At 48.9% G+C, this 22,150-nt stretch overlaps 1 protein-coding gene across 2 annotated transcripts in view; it reads right to left on the bottom strand.

Annotated features, from left to right (window-relative positions):
* The window catches only part of CPAMD8 (C3 and PZP like alpha-2-macroglobulin domain containing 8), a 1,183,022-nt gene that overhangs the window by 306,569 nt on the left and 854,303 nt on the right, over positions 1-22,150 (bottom strand). For both annotated transcript variants that reach the window (XM_078671323.1, XM_078671324.1), the window contains exon 39: positions 7,333-7,443. In XM_078671323.1, coding sequence (XP_078527449.1) covers positions 7,333-7,443 — 111 coding nt within the window. The remainder of the gene's footprint in view (positions 1-7,332; positions 7,444-22,150) is intronic.

Below are 22,150 nucleotides of genomic sequence, written 5' to 3'. Positions count from 1 at the left end.
ATTGTGCCCTGGACATTGCGAATACTAATTTCTGCCAGTTAGCGGGGGCTGCGGTGCTCAGACGCCAAGGCTGGCTTAGAGCAACCTCCTTCAGACCTGAGGTTCAAACTAAAATCCTCGATATGGCTTACGATGGGGACTCGCTCTTCGGTAAGCATATAGATGACGCCTTGCTTGCCATCAAAACTGATACTGATACCGCAAAATCGCTTGGTACTCTACAGTACAAAAGAGGTTCTTTTAGAGGAGCGAGAGGTCTTGGCTTTTCTTCTAGAGGAAGTTACCATAATCAACAGAACAGGCAATACCAATCACAGTACAAGCAACCGTATTACCAGTCATCATATCGTCAGTCTACCTCCAATAATTTCTCTCGTCAGGGAGGAAGACGAAGAGCAAACAATCAAGGACGAGATTCAAACAAGCGTCAATGAGTGTTGCCGGACGCCAGTCCAACCTCCTTTCCTCCCTGTGGGCGCGAAGATCTCTGCATTTTACCATCAATGGCGGAGCATCACATCACACCGGTGGGTCCTCGAATTAGTGGAAAAAGGGCACACTCTGGAATTCCTGAAGAAACCACCTATGACTCCGCCCAAGGGTCCCCCTCCCCCTCGTCTTCACTTACTGTTCAAAGAGGCCTTAAAAATGTTTCGCATGAATGCGATAGAGAAGGTTCCAATCTCGCAGAAGGGAAGAGGTTTTTACTCTCGCTTCTTCCTGATAAAGAAGAAATTGGGAGAGTGGCACCCGATTCTGGATCTGCGCAGGCTCAACAAATTCTTAAAGAAACAAAGTTTTCGCATGGTGACATTGGCAGACGTGCTCAATTGTCTCAACGAAGGCGATTTTATGGCTTCTCTGGACTTGGAAGACGCCTACTTCCATATCCTTATACACCCCAAACATCGCAAATACCTCCGATTCACAGTGACTGGCGTCCACTTTCAATTCAAGGTGCTTCCATTCGGGCTAAAGTCGGCACCAAGAATATTTACAAAATGCGTGGCCCCAGTTTCTGCAGTGTTGAGGTCCCAGGGAATACAGGTCTTCCCGTACCTCGACGAGTGGTTACTCAAAGGACCATCGAAACAGATCACAAGACAAGCGGTCAAAAGCGCCCTTTGTCTGTTCTCAAGTCTGGGCCTCACTCTAAATGCGAAAAAGTCACAATTACAGCCCCTACAGGTATTAACCTTTCTGGGAGCCTCTCTGGACACTCGAAAGTGCAAAGCATTCTTGTCTCAGGAGCTTCAGGACAGACTTCGAAGACTGGCAAAGCAGATCGCAGCAAAAAAGTCACTTTCTGTCCGGTCGTATGCGTCTCTTCTAGGGATGTGCTTTTCAGCAATCAACCTAGTTCCCTTTGCAAGACTCAGGATGAGGCCGCTGCAGGAGGGATTACAACAACAATGGCAACAACTAGGAGGATCTTTCGACGATCGCATAAAGGTGACACCCAGAATGAGGCAAGCTCTCCAGTGGTGGTCGAAAGAAAGCAATCTGTCTCCGGGCCTCACATTTCTTCAAGTTATCCCGGAATTCGTTCTGACTACAGATGCATCAATGGAGGGATGAGGAGGTCATCTTCAGGACCACCAGATTCAAGGCCGATGGTCTCATCAGTATCGTCAGAAGCACATCAACAGTCTCGAATTAAGAGCCATTTTCCTTTCTCTGCAAGCGTTCCTTCCGAGAATTACAAATTCATCAGTACTGGTGCGTACCGACAATACCACCAGCATGTTTTACATAAACAAGCAAGGGGGAACGAGATCTCTATCCCTATCGCAGGAAGCTCAAGAGATGTGGGAATGGATTATACAGCATGGCATAACACTCAGAGCGGAGCATGTGAAGGGGGTTCAAAACTCCTTAGCCGACAACCTCAGCAGATCCCTCACAGGTTGCCACGAATGGGAGCTGGAACAAGAACAGGTAAACAGACTCTTTCAAAGTTGGGGCACACCAACTCTAGATCTGTTTGCGACAAGACAAAACAGCAAATGCCTGTTCTACGCCAGCAGATTTCCACAACGGGGTCAAGAGGGAATGCCCTGTCCATGAGATGGTCAGGAATCTATGCATACGCTTTTCCCCCGATACCGTTACTACCAAGGATTCTGCAGAAGATGAAGAGAGAACATTGCACTCTTCTCCTCATTGCTCCTCGCTGGCCGAGGCAGTACTGGTTCCAAGAACTGCTCCTGTTATCTCAACAACCTCCAATTCGTCTCAAACCGACTCTGTCCATGCTGTCAAGGGAAGGAGGTCAGATTCTGACCCGGATCCTCAATCGCTGCACTTGCACGCATGGCTCCTGACTTCTTAGAGTTTAAAGATCTCCAAATCTCTGAAGACTGTAGAGCAATCCTGTCTCAAGCCCGGGCTCAGAGTACTATCAGAACGTACCGTTTCAAATGGAAACGCTTTTGTTGCTGGTGCAAAGCAAATAATATTCATCCTCTTCAAGCTCCACCTGAGGATATTCTACCTTACTTACTTTCTCTAGCCAAGGCGGGCCTGGTATTCTCTTCGATTAAGGTACATCTGGCCGCCATATCCAGATTCAGAAGAAGTTCGAACAAGTCTTCACTATGTTCATCTTCACTGATAAAACAATTTCTGAAAGGATTGTTTCAAGCCTTTCCTCCAATTCGACTTCTGCCTCCTGAATGGGACCTCAATATTGTCTTGTCCCAATTAATGAGGAGACCGTTCGAGCCTATCCATAGAGCTGAACTGAAATTCTTAACCTGGAAAGTGGCTATTTTACTAGCTCTCACTTCAGCCCGGAGGGTTAGTGAAATTCAGGCTTTCACCATTTCAGAACCTTTCCTACATTACGTCACATTGAGGACCAATCCGAAATTAATTCCAAAGGTGCCGTCTCAATTTCACTTAAACAAGCCGGTAAAGTTGAAGACCTTTTACCCGGATCCTGTCACACCGGCAAAAAAGGCCCTCCACTCTCTTGATGTCAAACGATGTCTAAGGTTTTACCTTCAGCAAACTAAGGACATAAGAAAATCTAATCAGCTATTTGTTGCTTATGGACAGGTCACGCTAGGAAAAGCTGTAACTAAAGCAACTATAGCTAGATGGTTATCCTCAGTGATACAATTCTGTCATGAAAAGGTTAATAGGCCTTTAGTCAGAAAGGTCAGAGCGCATTCCACCAGAATGATGTCGGCGTCGACAACTTTATTTGCTGGAGTCACGCTGGAGAACATTTGCCGAGCTGCTACTTGGAAGAGTGTCCATACGTATACAAGGCACTACTGTTTGCAGTCGGCATTACAGGATGATACAGCGGTTGGTGAGGCGGTGCTGCAGCATCTTCTTCATTAAGGTTAGACTCTTCTAAGGTCTCTTACATTATATGAAGGTTATGTAAATATGTATGATTTACTGTTATGTTCTGTTTATCAAATGCTGTCTTTATTATTAACGATAGTATAAGAAGGTTCTTCTGCATATGTGTATACTTACATTGTAGTGCTCTATAACCTTCCGGTTGTGTGGGGGATAGGTACAATTACGGTTTGTCTCCCACCTTCTGCTAACGACAGATATTACTTTACTGCTTGCTATTCTGATTCAGGCATGTGAATCTATGAAAGATACCCCAATACTGGATAAGAAAACAAGTTACTTACCTGTAACTACAGTTATCCAGTATTGGTATCTTTCATAGATTCATATGCACCCACCCTCCTCCCCGGCAAGGCAGTTCTTTTTTAGGGATACATACTTCTCACTTGTGCTGAGAAAATCTGAGGAGAACTGCCTCTGTTGGGAAGGTTCTAGAGGATGGTGCTGTCAGCTGATTGGTTGGAACTACTTTTCAGTTCTTTTTACATAATGAGGTAGATAGGCTGCTAGGGTTTGGGCCTATTTGGGCTTATAGTCTTTTCAGCCTACTACAAATAATTTTATAAGTCACTGTTATTGTATATATTATTACAGTGGGACTCCCGCCTCGAAGACGGGGAATGATTCAGGCATGTGAATCCATGAAAGATACCAATACTGGATAACTGTAGTTACAGGTAAGTAACTTGTTTTCTTCTTTGTGTTTCCTGGTTATCGTTTGGTGGCCCAGTCCAGGTGAGAGAGCGAAAGGGTGTGTACTGATACCGCGATCTCTGAGAGAGTTGAGAGTGTTGTGTTCTGGGGTGCCAATTCACTTTTTTCTCTGGTAAGGTTAGGAGGGCATGTGAGGCACTATAGCTAGTTGGACTCATAGACACCAAGGTGGTATGGTGACTTAATCCCTACATACTGATGTTATATGGTTTCAAGCTTAGTTCTGTTACAGGGCAGAATCCCTGCAACACACTTTCCCCCCCACTCCCAGATGGGGAAGACCACATCTATTTGACTTTTTGCTCTCTAGGAGTAAAACCCCCTGCCTATTTGCCCACCCCACCTGGGAGGAGGATGCAGAAATATGTTGGGCCCTTTCTGGAGTGGGGACACAGCTGGTGCCAGGTAAAGATGCCTCCAACCAGTCTTTTCTTTTGTTTTTTAACTTTTTCTTTGGTGTCTAATAGTATTTCCTTCCCTCCCTGGGGTGGGCCGAATGGGGTATGCCCCCTTAATCTTCCAGTGATGTGACTAGCCCCGGTGTAGGGTAGGGGCACAGCCCGATGCTTCCACAGGCTGCCCCCACACTTTCCTTTTTTGTTTTTTTAACCTATTTCTATGGCATCTAGTGGGCTTTTGCCCTCCAAGAAGGGGAGGGAGGCATATTGTAGGTAAAACCAACAATTGCCTACCTCAAGTCTGCAGAAAAACTGATTGTTTTTAATAGAGAGGTGAACACTGACCCTTGACCCCGGACCAGCGTACCTTAACGAACGACTCACCTTCTACACTCTGAAACGCCAGCTTTCCTCCGCTGACCTCGCCCTCGCCCCTGCGTCCATTGAGCGACTGCCGGCGGTAGCTCATTCTCTCACCTCGCCGCTAAAACCTGGAACACCCTCCCCATCCGCCTATGACAGACCCAGGACCTGCTGGCCGTCAGGAGACTCCTCAAGACCTGGCTGTTCGAGCAGTAGCAGCACCTCCCTCCCCCCCCCCCGCACCTTGAGACCACCACGGGTGAGTTGTGCGCTCTACAAATGTCCCAGCAAACCCCGTTCCGTGGTGCCTAATGGGTGTGGAACCCTGCTTGGGGATCACAGTCTTTTGTCAGACCCCAAGCAGGTATCTTCTAAGTAGAGGTACAGCTGGAAAGAGGACACTGTCCCCTTTCCAGTGGTACCACTTCCATCTTGATCAGTGATTGGATGGCAGAGTTAAACCCTTTAAGCACAGATCAAAGTGAAATCAATCGGTGCCATTAAATGTGGATTGGTTTCACTTTCATCAATTAGACGTCACTGTGCTGAGCCTCACACCGATCTTAAAAAAAATAACTGAATGTGAGGGAACCTTCGCCCTTGTATCACAGCTTTGTTTTTCTTAATGAAAGTCCTTCTGGCGCTTGCACCAGAAGACTTTTCTGCTTTAGTGTGGTGGATGAACCATTCACATCCTCTAAACTACAGAGGTAATATCCACCATATTAAAGCAGTTAATAGTGTGCTGTCTTTGCCCTCTTAAACTGTTGCCTTTTGTCTTCAACTAACATGTAATTGGAAGTAGTCTTTGCTTTAACTTACTGCTGAGCCAATGAAGGACTGTATTAAAGTTGTATATGTTGTATCTTATGCGAGAATTTGACCGCATAGGGTAACTTTAAAAGCATCCAAAATTATGGCAGGCTTGAAGTTTCTTGAGTGATTTCAAAAACTTCTGAGATTAAATTTGAATTTTCTAAAACCCAGTCTTTATCTGCTAATAGATATTTACCGAAGTACTGTAAGAAGCTGGTTATTAGTTGCGAAGAACGTTAGTCTTTCGCAAGTAATAAGTCCGCAATTGTCTTTTTACTGGGAACCAAGTACCCATTGTAGCACTTAACTCTCTCAGGCTAGCAACCCAGAACAGTCCTAGGCATACTCAGGGGAGGTGGTTTGGGCTAGTAACCCCAACTCGCTAGTATGCAACAACATCACTCAATAAATCATTCTGCATAGCATACTTTTTCTTTTAAAAAGGAAAAGTACTTTTATCACACACACACTACTAAATACTACACATTAAATGACACATATGTACAATCAGGTAGATTGAAATACCTCCTGTGAACCCATGTAACACGTTACACCTCTAGTGTGCTCTGAATTGTATACTCACAATACCCACTACCTAAACTAGACACAATATCATAATATAAGGGGATGTCATCATCAATACGAAAGTCCCATTGGCTTTGTGAGGGTATCACCCCACTTGTAAAAAGAACATCATGTAATATCCAATCCAATCCAAATACTTTATTTCGGCATACATGCCATAAACTTTTTAACATATGCAGCACTTTGAAAATAATCCATCATGAGTAATACATTCTCCTGAATACATATTCAAATTTCACAATTTTGACTTAAAGTGAATATTGATAAGAGAGTAAAATTAGATCGTGACATCTATGGGGTTAAAATGTGTTACGAAATAGTGCATATATGCAAAAAATAATACAGTCATGTTGCCAGATTATACACATTAAGACCTCCTTGGTTAATAGATTTCTTTTGTCAGAGCCAACATCATCATGTAATATTTCACCATAGCAGTACCACTGAAATCAATGGTAACTGTACCAATCTGTAATACGAGTCGGAATACCAATACGGAATTCAATGGGGGTAGCACCAGTCAATATTCATTATGCTGCTAGACCATGCACCGCTAACAATTACAATTGCCAGTGAAGCATTAAATTGATTAACATGTGCCCTAAAGACATTCTATTAATATCATAATGGTACTACTACAGCTTTAGGACCAATAAATACGGGCATCTGCCCTTTAGAGCAGCCAGTAGTGCAATAGGGTGATGCTGTGCTGCTGTACAATTGGAAAAACAGAAAGGTCTGTCTTGAGTGATACGCTTCTGCGCACCATGGTGTATCGATCGATTACTAACGCTACATTGGATGATCTAGATAAACTCATGAACCACCATGTTGCTTTTTATTGTGCCTGCATGATGATTTGGCATTTAACCCTTACGCTTGAGCATCTGTCCTTAAGCACTTTTTAGGGGCCACGACAGTGACAGTGTATGAGGGCTGTGCTGCGTTTAGGGGTGTTAAGCAACACCAGACTTGCAGTACCATTACAAATGTTGGCATGATGGAAAATGGTGTTGGAGCGGAAACTCGGGGGAGGTGCAAAATGAGCAGGGTCATCTATTCCTCAACCCTCATAACTTACCAGTCCACTGGTTAGTAGAGCTTTCAACTTCATTGCATGTAATTCCATCACAGAGTTCCCTTGCCAATGGGCTGTGCGCACTCACGTTGTAGAACCGCATGGCTTCGAAAGCTGCAAAGATTCACAAACAAATGGATTCAGCATTGAGAAAGCTGTGATTATTTAATTTATAGAAGTGAAATTTTAAGTTATAGATGTGAAATATGAAGCAGTCTTGCAAAGAGGTTAGATTTAGGGCATTATTTCAGGAGTGCCTTTGGTGCTGACTGGCTATGAGCAAAACTGCCTAAACGTTTATCAACAATACAATGACAAAAATGTATTGGCAAACAGAACTTTGAGAACACATGTTATTATGCTGGCCTGTTACATACTATAGGTATATAGCACCCAAGTCTGCATTAGTTGAACACTTGCAAAGAACTGTGATAGGAGCATAACCAAAACAATTGTGTGACACATAGCTGTTTGATTCACCACTGGCAAAGCACTTGTAACACAACGGATAACTTACCTTACTTGCACTTATTAAGCCCTAAACTGATAATGTAGGGAATTTATAACCACCAACGCTTTTAAGGCAATGGGCGTCAAACTTTTTCATGCTGTGCCCCCTTTGCATAGTATAATTTTATTTCACTTGCCTCTGCCTACTAAATGTATGCAATCTACCTATAATGGTGGAATGGGCATAGCTAATATGCACTTGTGTAACTGGGCATCAAAAATCCTGGTGTTAAATGACTGACTGTGGTGTGTGGGATGACGAAGCATTCTGAGCCGAAGGTTCTCTAATTGGCTGGGATAATATAATGGGGTGGTTGTATGGATCTCCCATCCCATGCTCACTCCCAGAGGTAACCAGGGTTCTCTTTCAGGGAATCTCCATTGATAATCACAAGCACTGAATAGTCCCACTCATGTGCGGGTACTCTAAAGCTGTCCTTTCAAAGTCACATTTTTTACAGTATCTTCGCCTTCGGAAAGGCCAGGAGGTACATGTAACAAAAGTAAAATTTCTAACCTTAAAACAGGCTATATTGCCTACATTCATTTACTTTAAAATCTGGAAGGAAATAACCCTTAGAAAGTCACTAAGAATAACTAAAAGTCATCATTTAAAAATGCTCTTTACAAACTCTTTTTACTTCTTTTACAGTAAACTATAGGAAACAGTAGGACAATGTACTTGTATAGGTTGCAGCATTGAAACAATGAGAATAGAAAACAGCATCTTCAAGGGCACCCTGTCCTCCAGTGTCCCATCATCCCCGGCAGGTGGCAGTTTACCCAGTTTTTTTTCCAGCTCCTACAGACAGGATTTTGGAGTAGAGTTCTTTTTTTAAGCCTTTTTCACTCATACCTTTTCACCTATTTCTTTCCAAAACTGATTCACTCAACCTCCTTCAGGGCAAAGTGTATTTTTTAAAAATATTTTTATGACAGGAAATGTATCTTAATGCCATATCTTTTACTAAATGCCCATATTTTGGTTCAAATGGCAAAAACAGACCTACACAGCATCAGTGTCCTCTATTTGCCAGACTCCCATGACCCTAAGATGTGTTGTCACTACAGGGCCCTCTCCAGAAGCACTTTGAGAGAGAGAGAGAGATTTACCTGCATGGTCAAGTAGAGCAATGGAGAAGGCATGATTCCCTGGCTGGAGAGACATCTGAGGGACGAAGAGCCGGGGACAATGGTAGAGGTCCCCTCTAAAAGTGCTCCTATCTCACCCACTGAAGCCTTCCGCAGAGGAAGATCCAAGAGGAGAAGATCTGGTGGGAAACAACATCCCCATTCGATGTCAAGGACATCAACAATGAGAAAAGGTACTGCACCTACTTACTCACTGTCAAGAGCTGGATCGACATTCATAACACATATGACGACGAGGAGGGTATCTTTCACATCGAGAGTTTCAATGTCAAGAAATGGTTCGATGTTGAGACCTCACTTCCCAGATGAAGACATGGAAAGGATTTCATGCATGAAAGCTTGCAGAATCCCATCTGAATAGGACTCAAAGTACTCCAGAGCCTACTCAGCAGCCAAACGGGCATCTCCGGTCATCATTCCAGATTAAACCCTGCCTCATCAAGTTCCAATGGAGTCTTCTTGTCCACCTCCACCTCCCCCACATCTGCCTCCACAACTGGCAATTCCAGCGGTAATTCCACCAAGAACTCCGCCAGCCACCCCTTCCTTGCAACTACAGTCAGCTGTACTAATCTCATTTCTACCTAGGCATCCTATATTTTGCTCTTGTTATACCAGACCTCGCATCAACAGGTCTAGGTCAAGAACAGGGTCAAGTTCTTGCTACAGACGTCACCATTCAAGATCACCCAGGAGCCACCATATAGGTATTTTTCAAAACACTCCATCAAAGTTTCGTCTCCAGGCTATTGTTTCCTTTGGGAAACCAACAGTTGATGGACAGAATGCAGAACAATGTCATACATTCACCCCAGTACAGAGATCTGGGCCTAAATCCATCTTTTTTTGTGTGTGTTTTGCTGTTCACCCTATGTGGGAAGGGTATGCCCAGACGTGGGTCCCTTGCTCACTAAGCCACTGGAGTCAAGCTATCCTGGCTGAAGAATGGCTGATAGCCAGAAACCAGTCCCAGGATGCTTGATTCCGGTCCAGGAAAGACATGGCTTGGCAGTTCGGTCTGGACTGTTCCCATGGGGCATAGGGTCAAGACTGATTTGCATATGGCTATGTCTGAACTGGGGTGGCTTGGTGAGCAAAATAACGATGGATTAAACCCAGATCAGTGACTGGGGGTGAATGTTTAGCCATTGTGCAACATTCCGTCCATCGTCTTGTGTGTTTTGCTGTTCACCCTATGTGGGAAGGGTATGCCCAGACGTGGGTCCCTTGCTCACTAAGCCACTGGGTTCAAGCTATCCTGGCTGAAGATGGCTGATAGCCAGAAACCGGTCCTAGGATGCTTGATTTCGGTCCAGGAAAGAAATGGCTTGGCAGTTCAGTCTGGACTGTTCCCATAAGGCACAGGGTCAAGACTGAATTGCATATGGCCATGTCTGAACTGGGGTGGCTTGGTGAGCAAAATAACGATGGATTAAACCCAGATCTGTGACTGGGGTGAATGTTTAGCCATTGTACAACATTCCGTCCATCATCTTGTGTGTTTTGCTTTTGCTGTTCACCCTATGTGGGAAGGGTATGCCCAGGCGTGGGTCCCTTGCTCACTAAGCCACTGGAGTCACGCTATCCTGGCTGAAGACGGCTGATAGCCAGAAACCGGTCCTAGGATGCTTGATTCCGGTCCAGGAAAGACATGGCTTGGCAGTTCGGTCTGGACTGTTCCCATGAGGCACAGGGACAAGACTGATTTGCATATGGCCATGTCTGAACTGGGGTGGCTTGGTGAGCAAAATAACGATGGATTAAACCCAGATCTGTGACTGGGGGGTGAATGTTTAGCCATTGTGCAACATTCCGTCCATCATCTTGTGTGTTTTGCTGTTCACCCTATGTGGGAAGGGTATGCCCAGACGTGGGTCCCTTGCTCACTAAGCCACTGGAGTCAAGCTATCCTGGCTGAAGACGGCTGATAGCCAGAAACCGGTCCTAGGATGCTTGATTCCGGTCCAGGAAAGACATGGCTTGGCAGTTCGGTCTGGACTGTTCCCATGAGACACAGGGTCAAGACTGATTTGCACATGGCCATGTCTGAACTGGGGTGGCTTGGTGAGCAAAATAACGATGGATTAAACCCAGATCTGTGACTGGGGGTGAATGTTTAGCCATTGTGCAACATTCCGTCCATCATCTTTTGTGGTTTTTTTTTAACGTAAGACTTTTATTAACATCTGCTCAATACACACAGCATTTTGCCTACAACCCTGAGGCCGGCTGCCACGCATTTCGGTAAGTCGTCAAATGAAACACACAGCCATTCAGCCGACAGCCTTCGGTCCGGCAGCAATTTATTGACAATACAGCAGAAAGCGTAACATTTATTCTTGAAAGAATCAGAGTTCGTCTCACTTTTATGTTTTATAACCATAATCAAACATGTGACTCAATAGGTTCGATAAGCAATATACATTTCAGCGACCATGTTGCCAGTCTCCCTCAACAGCAATTCAACCCACTCGCTCGTCGTGTCCCTTTCAGTCCCCGGGGTCCCTTAATAGAACTGGCTCATTGGCCTGCCGATCCCCCGCTATACCACAGTATCAATACGGGTAGCCATCCACTGAGTTACTTAATCCCCATCTTCCTCATCCTCTGAGCTATCAATGTCTACCTCTGGCAAAGGTTCACACGGGTCTCCCCGGTAGCTATTCCAGGGCATCCAGATCTGATTCCACTTGCGGGGATTAGCTCTCATTTTATACACTGCTCGCTCAATCACCAAAAGCATAACCATGTTTCTGCACCACTGCGCCAAGGTCGATGCCTCTGCCGCCCCCCATTTCTGCGCTATATCTCGCTTGGCGACCATAATACCCACAACGGCCCACTGTTGTCCCTGGCGCGTCAAGTCATTCGGTCCCCATACATTCAGCAGGCACGTGCGTGGATCAGGCGTAAGGGATACCTCTAGGGTTTGGGAAATGGTACGTAGTACCTGTCGCCAATAATCAGCAATAGTCGGACATTCCCAAAGTGTATGTAATAGTGTACCTTCCCCCCCACATCCCCTGAGACAATACGGGTGGTCAGCCCTGTGCAGTTTGTGTAAAGTAGTCCTTGTGAAGTAAATCCGGTGCAGTATCTTAAACTGCACCAGCCTGAATCGGGCCGAGATGCCCGCTTCCTTCGGGGATTCCATCGCAGCGTTCCAGTCTGTCTCATCCATATCACCCAGTTCATCCTCCCATTTCTCCCTCAGTTTAAGTAAGGGGTCTGGCAGGTTATTCAGTAGCTTCCGATATGTGAGGGAAGTGGCGCTAGTCTGCATATAATCAGTTAGCAGGCGATCCTCCAGCGGGGAGGATTCTGGGACCTCCGCACCCGCCTCGATTTCCGCCATTAGCGCATGTCGTATTTGGATATAGCGGTAGGTTTCATTAGGACCTAGGTTGTACTGCTGTTGGAGGAGCGCAAATGGGATAACCCCATCTTTTGTCCACATGTCTCCCACCGTGGAGATTCCTATTCCTATGTTGTCCCATTGGGTGAATCCCTTGCTATGTCGTAAATGACCCAGTGCCTTGGTGTCCCATAGAGGTGTAAGTTTTGTTATGACCCCCCCCCCCCATTTGAGTCTTGTCTGCACTTTGTGCCATAGTGCCACTACGTGCCTGGTCGGACCTGTTAGTTTCGCTGCTAGACCCTTGTGGTACAGCGGGGCCAGCAAACTGTGCGTGCCCAGCTGTGCTCTGTCCGCGAGGTAGGCCGGATCGTCCTGCGGGGCATGTAGCCATTGGTTAAGGACCTTAAGGTGCGCCGCCCAGTAGTACAATTGTATATTCGCCAGGGCTATCCCGCCGTCATACCAGCCTCGGACGAGCTTCATGTGTGCTACACGAGCTGGTCGGTCGCCCCATAGCAAACCAGTTATCTCAGCCGTCACTTTTCGGAAATAAGAGGGCAGCACCAGAGTCGGCGTGTTTTCCAATACATAAAAAAAACATGGCAGCACCATCATTTTAAACAGCGCTGCCCGCCCCAGCAATGTCAGAGGGAGGGCCTTCCAGTGTCTCACGTCAGTCCTCAGTCGAGCGAGCAGTGGTAGCAAATTCAGCTCATAAAAGACCTTGTCATAGCGGGTGACGTGGATCCCCAGGTCTCGGAGGGAGGTGCCCGCCACTGCCAACGGGCATCCGGCGGGAAGATTCGGCAAGGGACCCCGAAGCTCGTAAAAGACCGACTTCGTCCAATTGATCGTGTATCCGGAAGTCTGCCCGTGCGCATCACACAGTGTCAGGAGTACCGGAATGCCCCTCTCCGGGTCCGACAAGTAAATTAGCATGTCGTCCGAATAAAGGAAGACTCTGTCCTCCCAGTTGTCTCCCCAGCGAATTCCTCTCAGTAACGGGAACGCTCTAATAATAGTGGCCAGCGGTTCCAGGACTAAGGCAAATAATAAAGGCGAGAGCGGGCATCCCTGCCTCCTCCCCCTAGCTAATGATATCTCACGGGAGATATGGCCGTTCGCTTCCACATGCGCTACCGGACTCGCATATAGGAGCCGTATCCAGGAGATAAATTTGGGGCCGAAGCCCATGTGGGCCAGCACTGCGAATAGGTATTGCCATTCCACCATGTCGAACGCCATCCTGGCGTCCAACGACAGGATGGCTGCGGTTCAGTCAATAACGGGGCACGAGCCATCGCTCCGTGTAATCGTCGAAGGTTTACCGCCGTACTTCTGTGTGGCATAAAGCCCGATTGATCCGGGTGGATCAAGTGCGTGAGGTGAGGCATCAGTCTATTAGCCAATAATTTCGCTAGGATTTTGGCCTTGGCATTAAGGAGCGATATTGGGCGATATGATGCACACTCCGTGGGCGGCTTGCCTGGTTTCGGGATCGCCATAATGGTTGCCATCCGCTGGTCGAGGGGCAGGATCTCTCGCTCCAAGCTTTCTGTGTACATGGCCAGTAGGGGTGTACTTAGTGTTTCAGACATTGCCTTGTACCACTCAATAGGGATCCCGTTAGGGCCCAGGGCTTTGCCGGAGTGGAGCGCATTGATGGCCAACTGTATCTCATTCGGCGATCGGTCAGCTTCCAGCTCAGTCACTGCTTCTTGCGATGGGGTCTGAGTCGGTACACCGTAGAGAGACGACGTCGCTGCCTCCGGTGTTATGTCGACACCCGGGGTGTATACCTCCTGGTAGTGGTCAGCTAAGGCCTCTATTATCATCGACGGGCGCGTGTGCAGCACCCTGTCGGAACCCCGCAGCTGCAGGATATTCCTACTACCTCCCTTCTTTTTGTCCAACCAGGCCAAGAGTTTACTCGCCATATCCCCAATGTCGTAGACTCTATGCGCAGTCTCCGCAATGTTCTCGGCTGTCCGTCGCCTTAGGTGGTCATCATGGAGCTGCTGACAAAGTCGAAGCGAGTGCAGCGTGTCCACCGTAGGATCTGCCATGTGAGCTGCATTTGCCCTATTGAGTTCTAGTTCTAGGTCCAGCAGTTCCCTTTTTTGCATTCGCTTGTGTCCCGCTATGGTCGTGATGGCCTGCCCTCTCAATACCGGTTTGTAGGCTTCCAACAAGATCGTAGGTGACGCTACAGAGGCCGTGTTTTCCGCGAAGTATAATTGGGTCCCCTTTTTAGGTCTCGGGACCTATAAGCTGCGAAGCAGCTTCCGGTCCGGAGATTTAATGTTAGTTAGTAGTGCCGTTTAGACCCTCCTCTCAGCTCCGTTCGCTTCCATTGGCTGGCTTCCTAAACAGAGGCCAGCCATTGGAAGAGAAGGGAGTCACTCCAAACAAGCCCCGTCTTTTTCGGATTTGGGGGTGTAAGTTTTGCTGTTCTTTAGCTCGTGACGTCGTCCGTCACTCAGGACAGCAAAACACGCCCCCAAATCCGAAAAATTTCGGAAGCTTTGAAGCAGCCATTTCTGCCCGACCACCGCCGCCGCCGGAAGAAGTCCCGGCGTGGGGATCCCCCCATCGGGTGCTCACCCCGCTGTTTATTTAAATTAAAGAGGGAGCCTACCCCTCATCTGCCCCGCATTACCGCCGCAGCCCAGGACACCCGAAAATCGTAGCCGCGACCCGGAAGTACAGTGGGCTAGGCAGGAAGCGGACGGGAGGTCTCCCGCGCTCCTGCCCGGCAAGGAGAAGAAGCCCGTCCCCAGCCGCCGCTGACCGGAGAAGCCCAGCAGCCCTGCCCGCGGCAGAGAGGAGCCGCCGCCTCCCCAAACAGCCGGTGAGTGCCGTTTTTTTTGTTGATGGTTGACCTGCTATATCTAGTGTTTACTTTTATCAACATGGCGACCCCGCGCCTCCTCCCTTCTGAATCTGGCAGAAGCTCGCCCTGGGCCGGCAGGGCCGCAGGGATGCTGGTTTAGTAGTGATACAGGAAGGTGAGCGATGCCCTTGCACCTGTCCCGTGTCCGACTGGCAGAGCGGACTGAAAACTGAGCGGCTCTCGGCTACCCCCACGCTTCCCGCTGATCCTGTGTGAAAAACTGCTCATTGCCGCGCCACCACACGCCTGTGTGAGACCGCCGGGGCCTGGCATTCAGGGCATCCACAATGTATGCATTCATTCCATTCAGCGCTGTATAGCTGAGAACCTCTTCCACCCCTGTGCGGCGGGGGAGGTGAGTGTCGGGAGGAAAACGTTTAAAGAGCAAAGGGCCCCTTTGTAGTCTCAAGTTCGCTCGCAAGGACGTGGGCAGGGGAGCCGCGTGGTCAAACAGGGGTTAAATGTGTTTGGAAAGGGGGGCCTGGGAAAGAGAGTGAGTGTGAACGTGACTCGGGCCTAGCCAGCGCCACATTAAAGCCTCATTTCTGATGCTAATTAATCTTGATATATGCGACAGAGGGAATAACTGACCCGGTGCAGAAAATAGATCAATTACATTAACATGCGCCACGGGTCTGTGATTGACAGGCATCATAGAGGGTCCCTGGGGGATGGGTCGGAGGCGGGCCTCGGGGTTAGCGCAGTGGAGAGAAGATGAAAGGCTTCGAGGCACTCGGCACCGGGTCAAGCGAGTGAAAGACTGCAGTGCCCATCCATGCCCAGAATGCGACCAGCGCCAGCCATGCTGCCTTTTCTTCTACAGCCATGGATGGAAGAATACTTCTTAGTAAGGAGACCCTAATAGGGTTCTAGACGCCCAAATGCGGCCATCTCGCACTTGTCTTTTAAAGGTAAGGGGGACTTACATCTGCCCCAACTGTTCTTTTAAGCTGCCTTTGAGTCCTGGACTTCATAATCTTGGTGACCTTTTATGCATTCCTAGGATGCATAAAGAGAGAGCTGGGGGTAAATCTTTCTCATTTTTGGGTCCCAGTCTGCGAAACTCTCTTCCAGAACATCTTCGTAGTGTTTCCTCAGAGTCCGTCTTTAAGACTTATTTGAAGAGTCACCTATTTAAAGAAGTGTAATCTGACCCTACATTATTGTGTTATTTGAAGACTTTTCTGTTTAGTTAGTGGAATTAGGACCCTACTTCCCTATCTCAACATAGCACCAGGACGCTCCTGTTTGGAGCAGCTGCTGGGCTTTAGAAGGTGGTTCATTCATTCATTCACCCACGGGCATCTGACACTCTTAGTCACATGCTTGAGAATCAAAGAATGCCAAATGAGCTTAAAACAGCTGAAAATGTTCTCAATCATGGGCAGCTGGTTCCATACCCTAATGTATATCATAAGAGAACATGTTATTTCTCAAGACTGGGTCATCCATGGGACTTGTGAGGAGCCTTTGATTAATACCCTGAGCAAATGCCAGCAATTACAGTACACCACTTAGATAGAATGTGCTGTTAGGGCGCTGTCACTAGAATAAAAGATGCCATTTATAGCACTCCTACCTAAAACTCCTCATCCATATAAGGAGATTGGGCATGCTGATTTTTGTCTATTGGCTGTGGTGAAATGAGAATCGGAGAGAACTAAAGCCACCATTTCTGAAGATGCAAACATCTGCCTAATGCAGAGAGGTCACTAAGATCTGCAAAAGAAAATGCAGATTCAAACTGTAACAGACTAGATCAGTCATCACCAACATAGACAAAACAACCATAAAACATGGAGAGGAACCACATCGCACGTAGATCTAGACAAACAGCACACAGTCTGCACAATGCAGTCACAAACAGTGATACCCAAAGTAAGTCCCTACCAAAACACACAAAGCAGCTAAACAGTACACATGTACTAAAATCACGTAACCAAATGGAGACTCACAGCAAATTTAAGATGAAGAGTGCAGTGTGCTGTAGAGTGCAGTGTGCTGTAGAGTGCAGTGTGCTGTAGAGTGCAGTGTGCTGCTGAGTGCAGAGTGCAGTGTGCTGCTGAGTGCAGAGTGCTGTGTGCTGCTGAGTGCTGTGTGCTGCTGAGTGCAGAGTGCTGTGTGCTGCTGAGTGCAGAGTGCTGTGTGCTGCTGAGTGCTGTGTGCTGTTGAGTGCAGAGTGCTGTGTGCTGTTGAGTGCAGAGTGCTGTGTGCTGTTGAGTGCAGAGTGCTGTGTGCTGTTGAGTGCAGAGTGCTGTGTGCTGTTGAGTGCTGTTGAGTGCTGTGTGCTGTTGAGTGCAGAGTGATGTGTGCTGTTGAGTGCTGTGTGCTGTTGAGCGCAGAGTGCTGTGTGCTGTTGAGTGAAGAGTGCTGTGTGCTGTTGAGTGCAGAGTGCTGTGTGCTGTTGAGTGCTGTGTGCTGTTGAGTGCTGTGTGCTGTTGAGTGCTGTGTGCTGTTGAGTGCAGAGTGCTGTTGAGTGCAGAGTGCTGTTGAGTGCTGTGTGCTGTTGAGTGCAGAGTGCTGTGTGCTGCTCAGTACAAAGTGCAGAGTGCTGTTGAGTGTGTCTGTGTGAGGGTGGCTCTGTGTAGGGTGTAGCTATTGGCATTGTAAATGACAATGACATTTATTTAACGATTAAGCTATTGGCAATGTAAATGACAATGCCATTGATGATTTAAAAAAAAAAAGAAATGTCATGAGCAATGCCAGTAGCTCTACCTTTAACACGTTGAATGCTATGGGAATTCCCCTGCTGTGCTGGGATTCCTGGATCTTCATGCTTTCATGACGAGCTGGGCTCGTCATCAGCGTGCGAGGAGGCTACTTCATGACGAGCCCAGCTCGTCATGAGCGTGGAAGGGGTTAATGATGCCGAGACCATTGCATTGTAAATGCTTGTTTAGTTCTTTACGTATGTGCGGTATCTTTAGATAGCCTGGAAAAATCGGGTATATTCTTTTGCGAGCCCTTTCTGGGCACGACAAAGTCAGTGTGAGCGGAGAGTGGTCAGATATGCCCCTAGGTTTAATCTGTACGTCACCTATGGTGAGAAGGCCTTCGCCCGGGGCAAGAAAATAGTCGATACGAGACAGACTATTATGAACAGTGGAGTAGTAGGTGTACTGCTGGTCCTCAGGGTGTAACTGCCGCCAGAAGTCCACCAGAATTCACTGAATCGAGAGGGACCCCGGGTCTGTGTTCGGACCGGGAATCTATCCTGCATGTTATGTGCCACTGCGTTAAAGTCACCTCCTATAATAAGGTCGCCCTCCGGGAGTTCACGAAGGAATTTTCCCAGGTCAGGAAGGGCAACTGTATGGAGTGCTGGCGGAATGTAAACAGACACTATGTTTAGTGGCCTGCCCTCCCATTGTCCGTGGGCTGCCGCAAAGCGGCCTTGGTCGTCTGTTTTAGTGGTCTGTAGTATGAACGGGGATGATCTCCGCATCAGTATGCCTGTCCCGCGTGATCTTGAGGTGAAATCTGAATGCACTATCATGTGATCGCCCCGTCTGTCTAGTGCCTGAGTAGCCGTGCCCACCAAGTGTGTCTCTTGTAAAAGAACTAAAGCGGGACCCAACCGTCTAACTCCCTGCAGAACCAGCCCCCTCTTAATCTTGTCCCCCAACCCCCGCACATTCTAAGACATCAATTGTAGTGGTGCTACCGGCCCTGTGTGAAGTCCCCCATCCAGGGTATCAGCCTGCGAGCCATGTGCCATTTCTATCCTGTAGTGGAAGACATGTTTGCGTTACGGACTGATACCTTCGTGTCATTTGTGTGCTGACCAATGTGTCATTTCCTTCGTGCCATACCCAACCTCCATGAGTCAAACATTTAAAAAAACTGAAAACAACCCCTCCCTGAACACCCCTCCCTGCCCCCCCTGCTATACGGACTTGAAACTGCCCGCCCCCAACTTAGCAGAGTGCTTAACCCATCCCACACATAAAATACTTGCTCGCTGGGGCGAAGAACTCTCCGGAGTCGGCGGCCTCTCTTGCCCTCCTCAGATGCCCTCAGCCCAGTGTCCAGCGGCAGTCCATCAGGCAGTCAGCTTAGTCGATTTAATGTCTTACATTCCCTGGGTGGCTATTGTTCCGTGTCAGCATTTTCGTCCACACTGTCTCTTACTGGCGAGCGTTCCTCCATTTCATGCCCTGAAGCTGGAGAGTTCGGATGGTTCCCTGTCCCCCGATTCCCAGGTGTTCTATTTGAACGGCGAGGTTGAGTGGCCGGCCTCCATCGTTCCAGCCAATCCTGGGCGATCTCAGGAGTGTCAAAGAACCAGGTCCTGTTGTCTGTCACTATTCGTAATCTAGCTGGGAATAGCATTGAGTAATGGAATTTCTCTTGCTCTCAGTTCCTTCTTTACATCTAAAAACGTCCTCCTGCGGCGAGCGACCTCCGCCGTGTAGTCCGGAAAAAAGGCCAGCGTAGAGTTTTGGATTTTCACAGGTGGGGATACTCGCGCCGCTTGCAGAATGGCATCTCTGTCCCAAAAATTGAACAGCCGGGCCAAGATTGGTCGTGGGGCCGCGCCCGGTTTCGGCCGTCCCCCCCGGGACTCGATGTGCTCTCTCAACGGAGAAGAAGGTGGACAGGCCCTTAGGCTGGAGTTCCGTTTTTATTAGATCTTCTACATAGAGGTCCATTGCCCTAGTGCCCTCAGATTCCAGAACACCAAGGATCCTGATGGTGTTTCTCCTGGAGCGCCCTTCCTGATCATCCAATCTCTCCCGCAGTGTCTTGTTCTCCGCCGACATCCGCTCCATTGCCGTCTGCAGCTCCGAGACGTCTTCCACCAACGATTTCGTAATCACCTCCATGGAGCTCACCTTCTCGGACATTTTGTGAAAGTCTGCCCTGATAAGAGTGATTTCAGTAGAGATGGAGCCCACGGTCACATGGACTTGCGTCAAGGCCTTCATGACGTCGTCCAGTGTTGCTTTCTTCCCACCCGCTCCGTCAGTAGATTTACAGGCTAGTATTCTCCCTTCCGCTGGGGAAGAGATGCCTTTGTCGCAAGCGTATTTATCAATGCGGGTCTGTGTGGTGCCACCTTTTGAGCCCTTGCCTGCCATGTTGGCCGCCTCAGTACCCTGTTCCACTCATCTTCGTGCTCGGCCCCTGTGTGGCAATGTGAAGGAGGACACGCAAGGAGCTAAAAGCGATCTTGTGCGTATCCGGGATGTAACCCACTACACCCCTGCGTCTCCGGCAACCAAGTCGCACACGCTGCGCAGGAAGCTGCTGTCCGGCAGGCGTTGCAGCGTCACACTTCGGCCCCTGCGGTGGTGCTGCGCCGTATCTCCAGTCTGGCGGGGAATCTCGCCGCTGTGGTCTTCGGCTTATGGGCAATCCGAAACTGCCAGTTCATGCATTCAGTGCCGGGCGTACTGTCACCTCTTTAGCTACCGTTTCTCCTCGCATCACCCATAGGAGAGGCCTCACAGCGCGCCTTACGCCTCTTATTGATCGTGGGGATCTGTGGTAGAGTCAGCCCCGTCTCCGGGCCGGGATCTAATCCTCACCGTTAGAGGGCCAGGCGAGGGGGCCGTCTTCCCCCTCCAATGCTTGTGTCAAACTCAGTTCGTGCCGCCACCCCGTACGCCGGTGTCTCTGCTAGCTTCGCCCTTTGGGGGGTCCCTGCTTGAGTTATGCCTCCTGCGATTCACTTGGGAGTTGCACACTCCCACTACTGGCCTCCGAGTTATGTCACCGCTCAGGTGTCCTTCCTACTCCTTCTCAGGTATCAGAAGCGGCGTCTCAATTGCGCTTCACGCTGGCGTCTGTTTCTTGTTTTCTTTTTTTTTTAATCTTTAGTTGCTTTTGTTGTCCATTTACAGGCATCAAAAGCGTGTCTTCAATTTACTGGCGGTTCCCCAATTATGGTCAGCACCATGGGCGTTGCACGGCCGCTGCACCGCTCCGCGTTAGTATCCCTGAAGGCAGCAGGGACTTCCGCTGCGGCCCCCACTCCCCACCGGTCTCTAAAGGCTGTGTCTCGCACCGTTGCGTGAAGGCGCCTGGCAGGTCCCGATGTTAGTCAGAGGATCGGAGCTTTCCGCTGCTCTCAATAGGCCGCCGGTGTAATGTGCCGCTGTTTAATCACGCTGCCAAGTGTCCATGGGAACACCGCGGCGAGGCGTTGGCCGAGGCAGGCTGAGCCCTGTGTAGTCGTGTAGTGCAGCGCTCCTCCCCATGCATGCCGCTAATGAAGTTCCGCCGGTCACTGGAGGTGTCCCGGCATTGAAAACCTGCACCGGGGGGCATCTGTTCAGTGTCACGGCAGTCCCCACTATGTCTGCGCCCGCTCCGCTGCCACAGTGCGCTGGCCACCAGTGCCTCTTCAGGCCGATCGTTTTGCCCCAAGATGGCGGCGCTGGCTCTCGCGGCGGCCCCTCTGTCTGGATTCTGTAGCCCGCAATCCGGCTTTTGCGTCTAAAAGTGATACCGCTTCTCCCTGGTCACACATTAGGCTGCCCCGGTCATTCGTGCCGGTCTGCAGATCGCCGCGACCTCCACTCCTCAGCTGCAGGGCGCTTCCGGCGGGTCTTTCCCGGACTAAGGGCACTTCCTGTCAGCTTGCTGGAGTACCGCAGTCCCCGGACCCTGGTCACTCTTTAGGCCTCCTGGTCGTCCGGTCGGAACTTGTGCACCCGGAGGCGGTTTACTGCCGGATATGCAGCCTTAGGTCCTGCCCGGTCCTGGGTGTCGGGTCCCTCTTTTGGAGACCTGTAAGTATGCGGATTCGTGCTCGGATCTTTGGAGAGGCCGCTTGGCTCACGGAGCTCTTATCTTAGGCTGCCGCCATGATTGGCTGCTAGCCACGCCCCCCATCTTGTGTGTTTTGCTGTTCACCCTATGTGGGAAGGGTATGCCCAGACGTGGGTCCCTTGCTCACT

This window comes from Lissotriton helveticus, chromosome 12, assembly GCF_964261635.1.
Source record: "Lissotriton helveticus chromosome 12, aLisHel1.1, whole genome shotgun sequence".
Lineage (NCBI taxonomy): Eukaryota > Metazoa > Chordata > Amphibia > Caudata > Salamandridae > Lissotriton > Lissotriton helveticus.
Note: the sequence above shows the minus strand (reverse complement) of the source record. Positions and strands in the feature narration are given on the sequence as shown.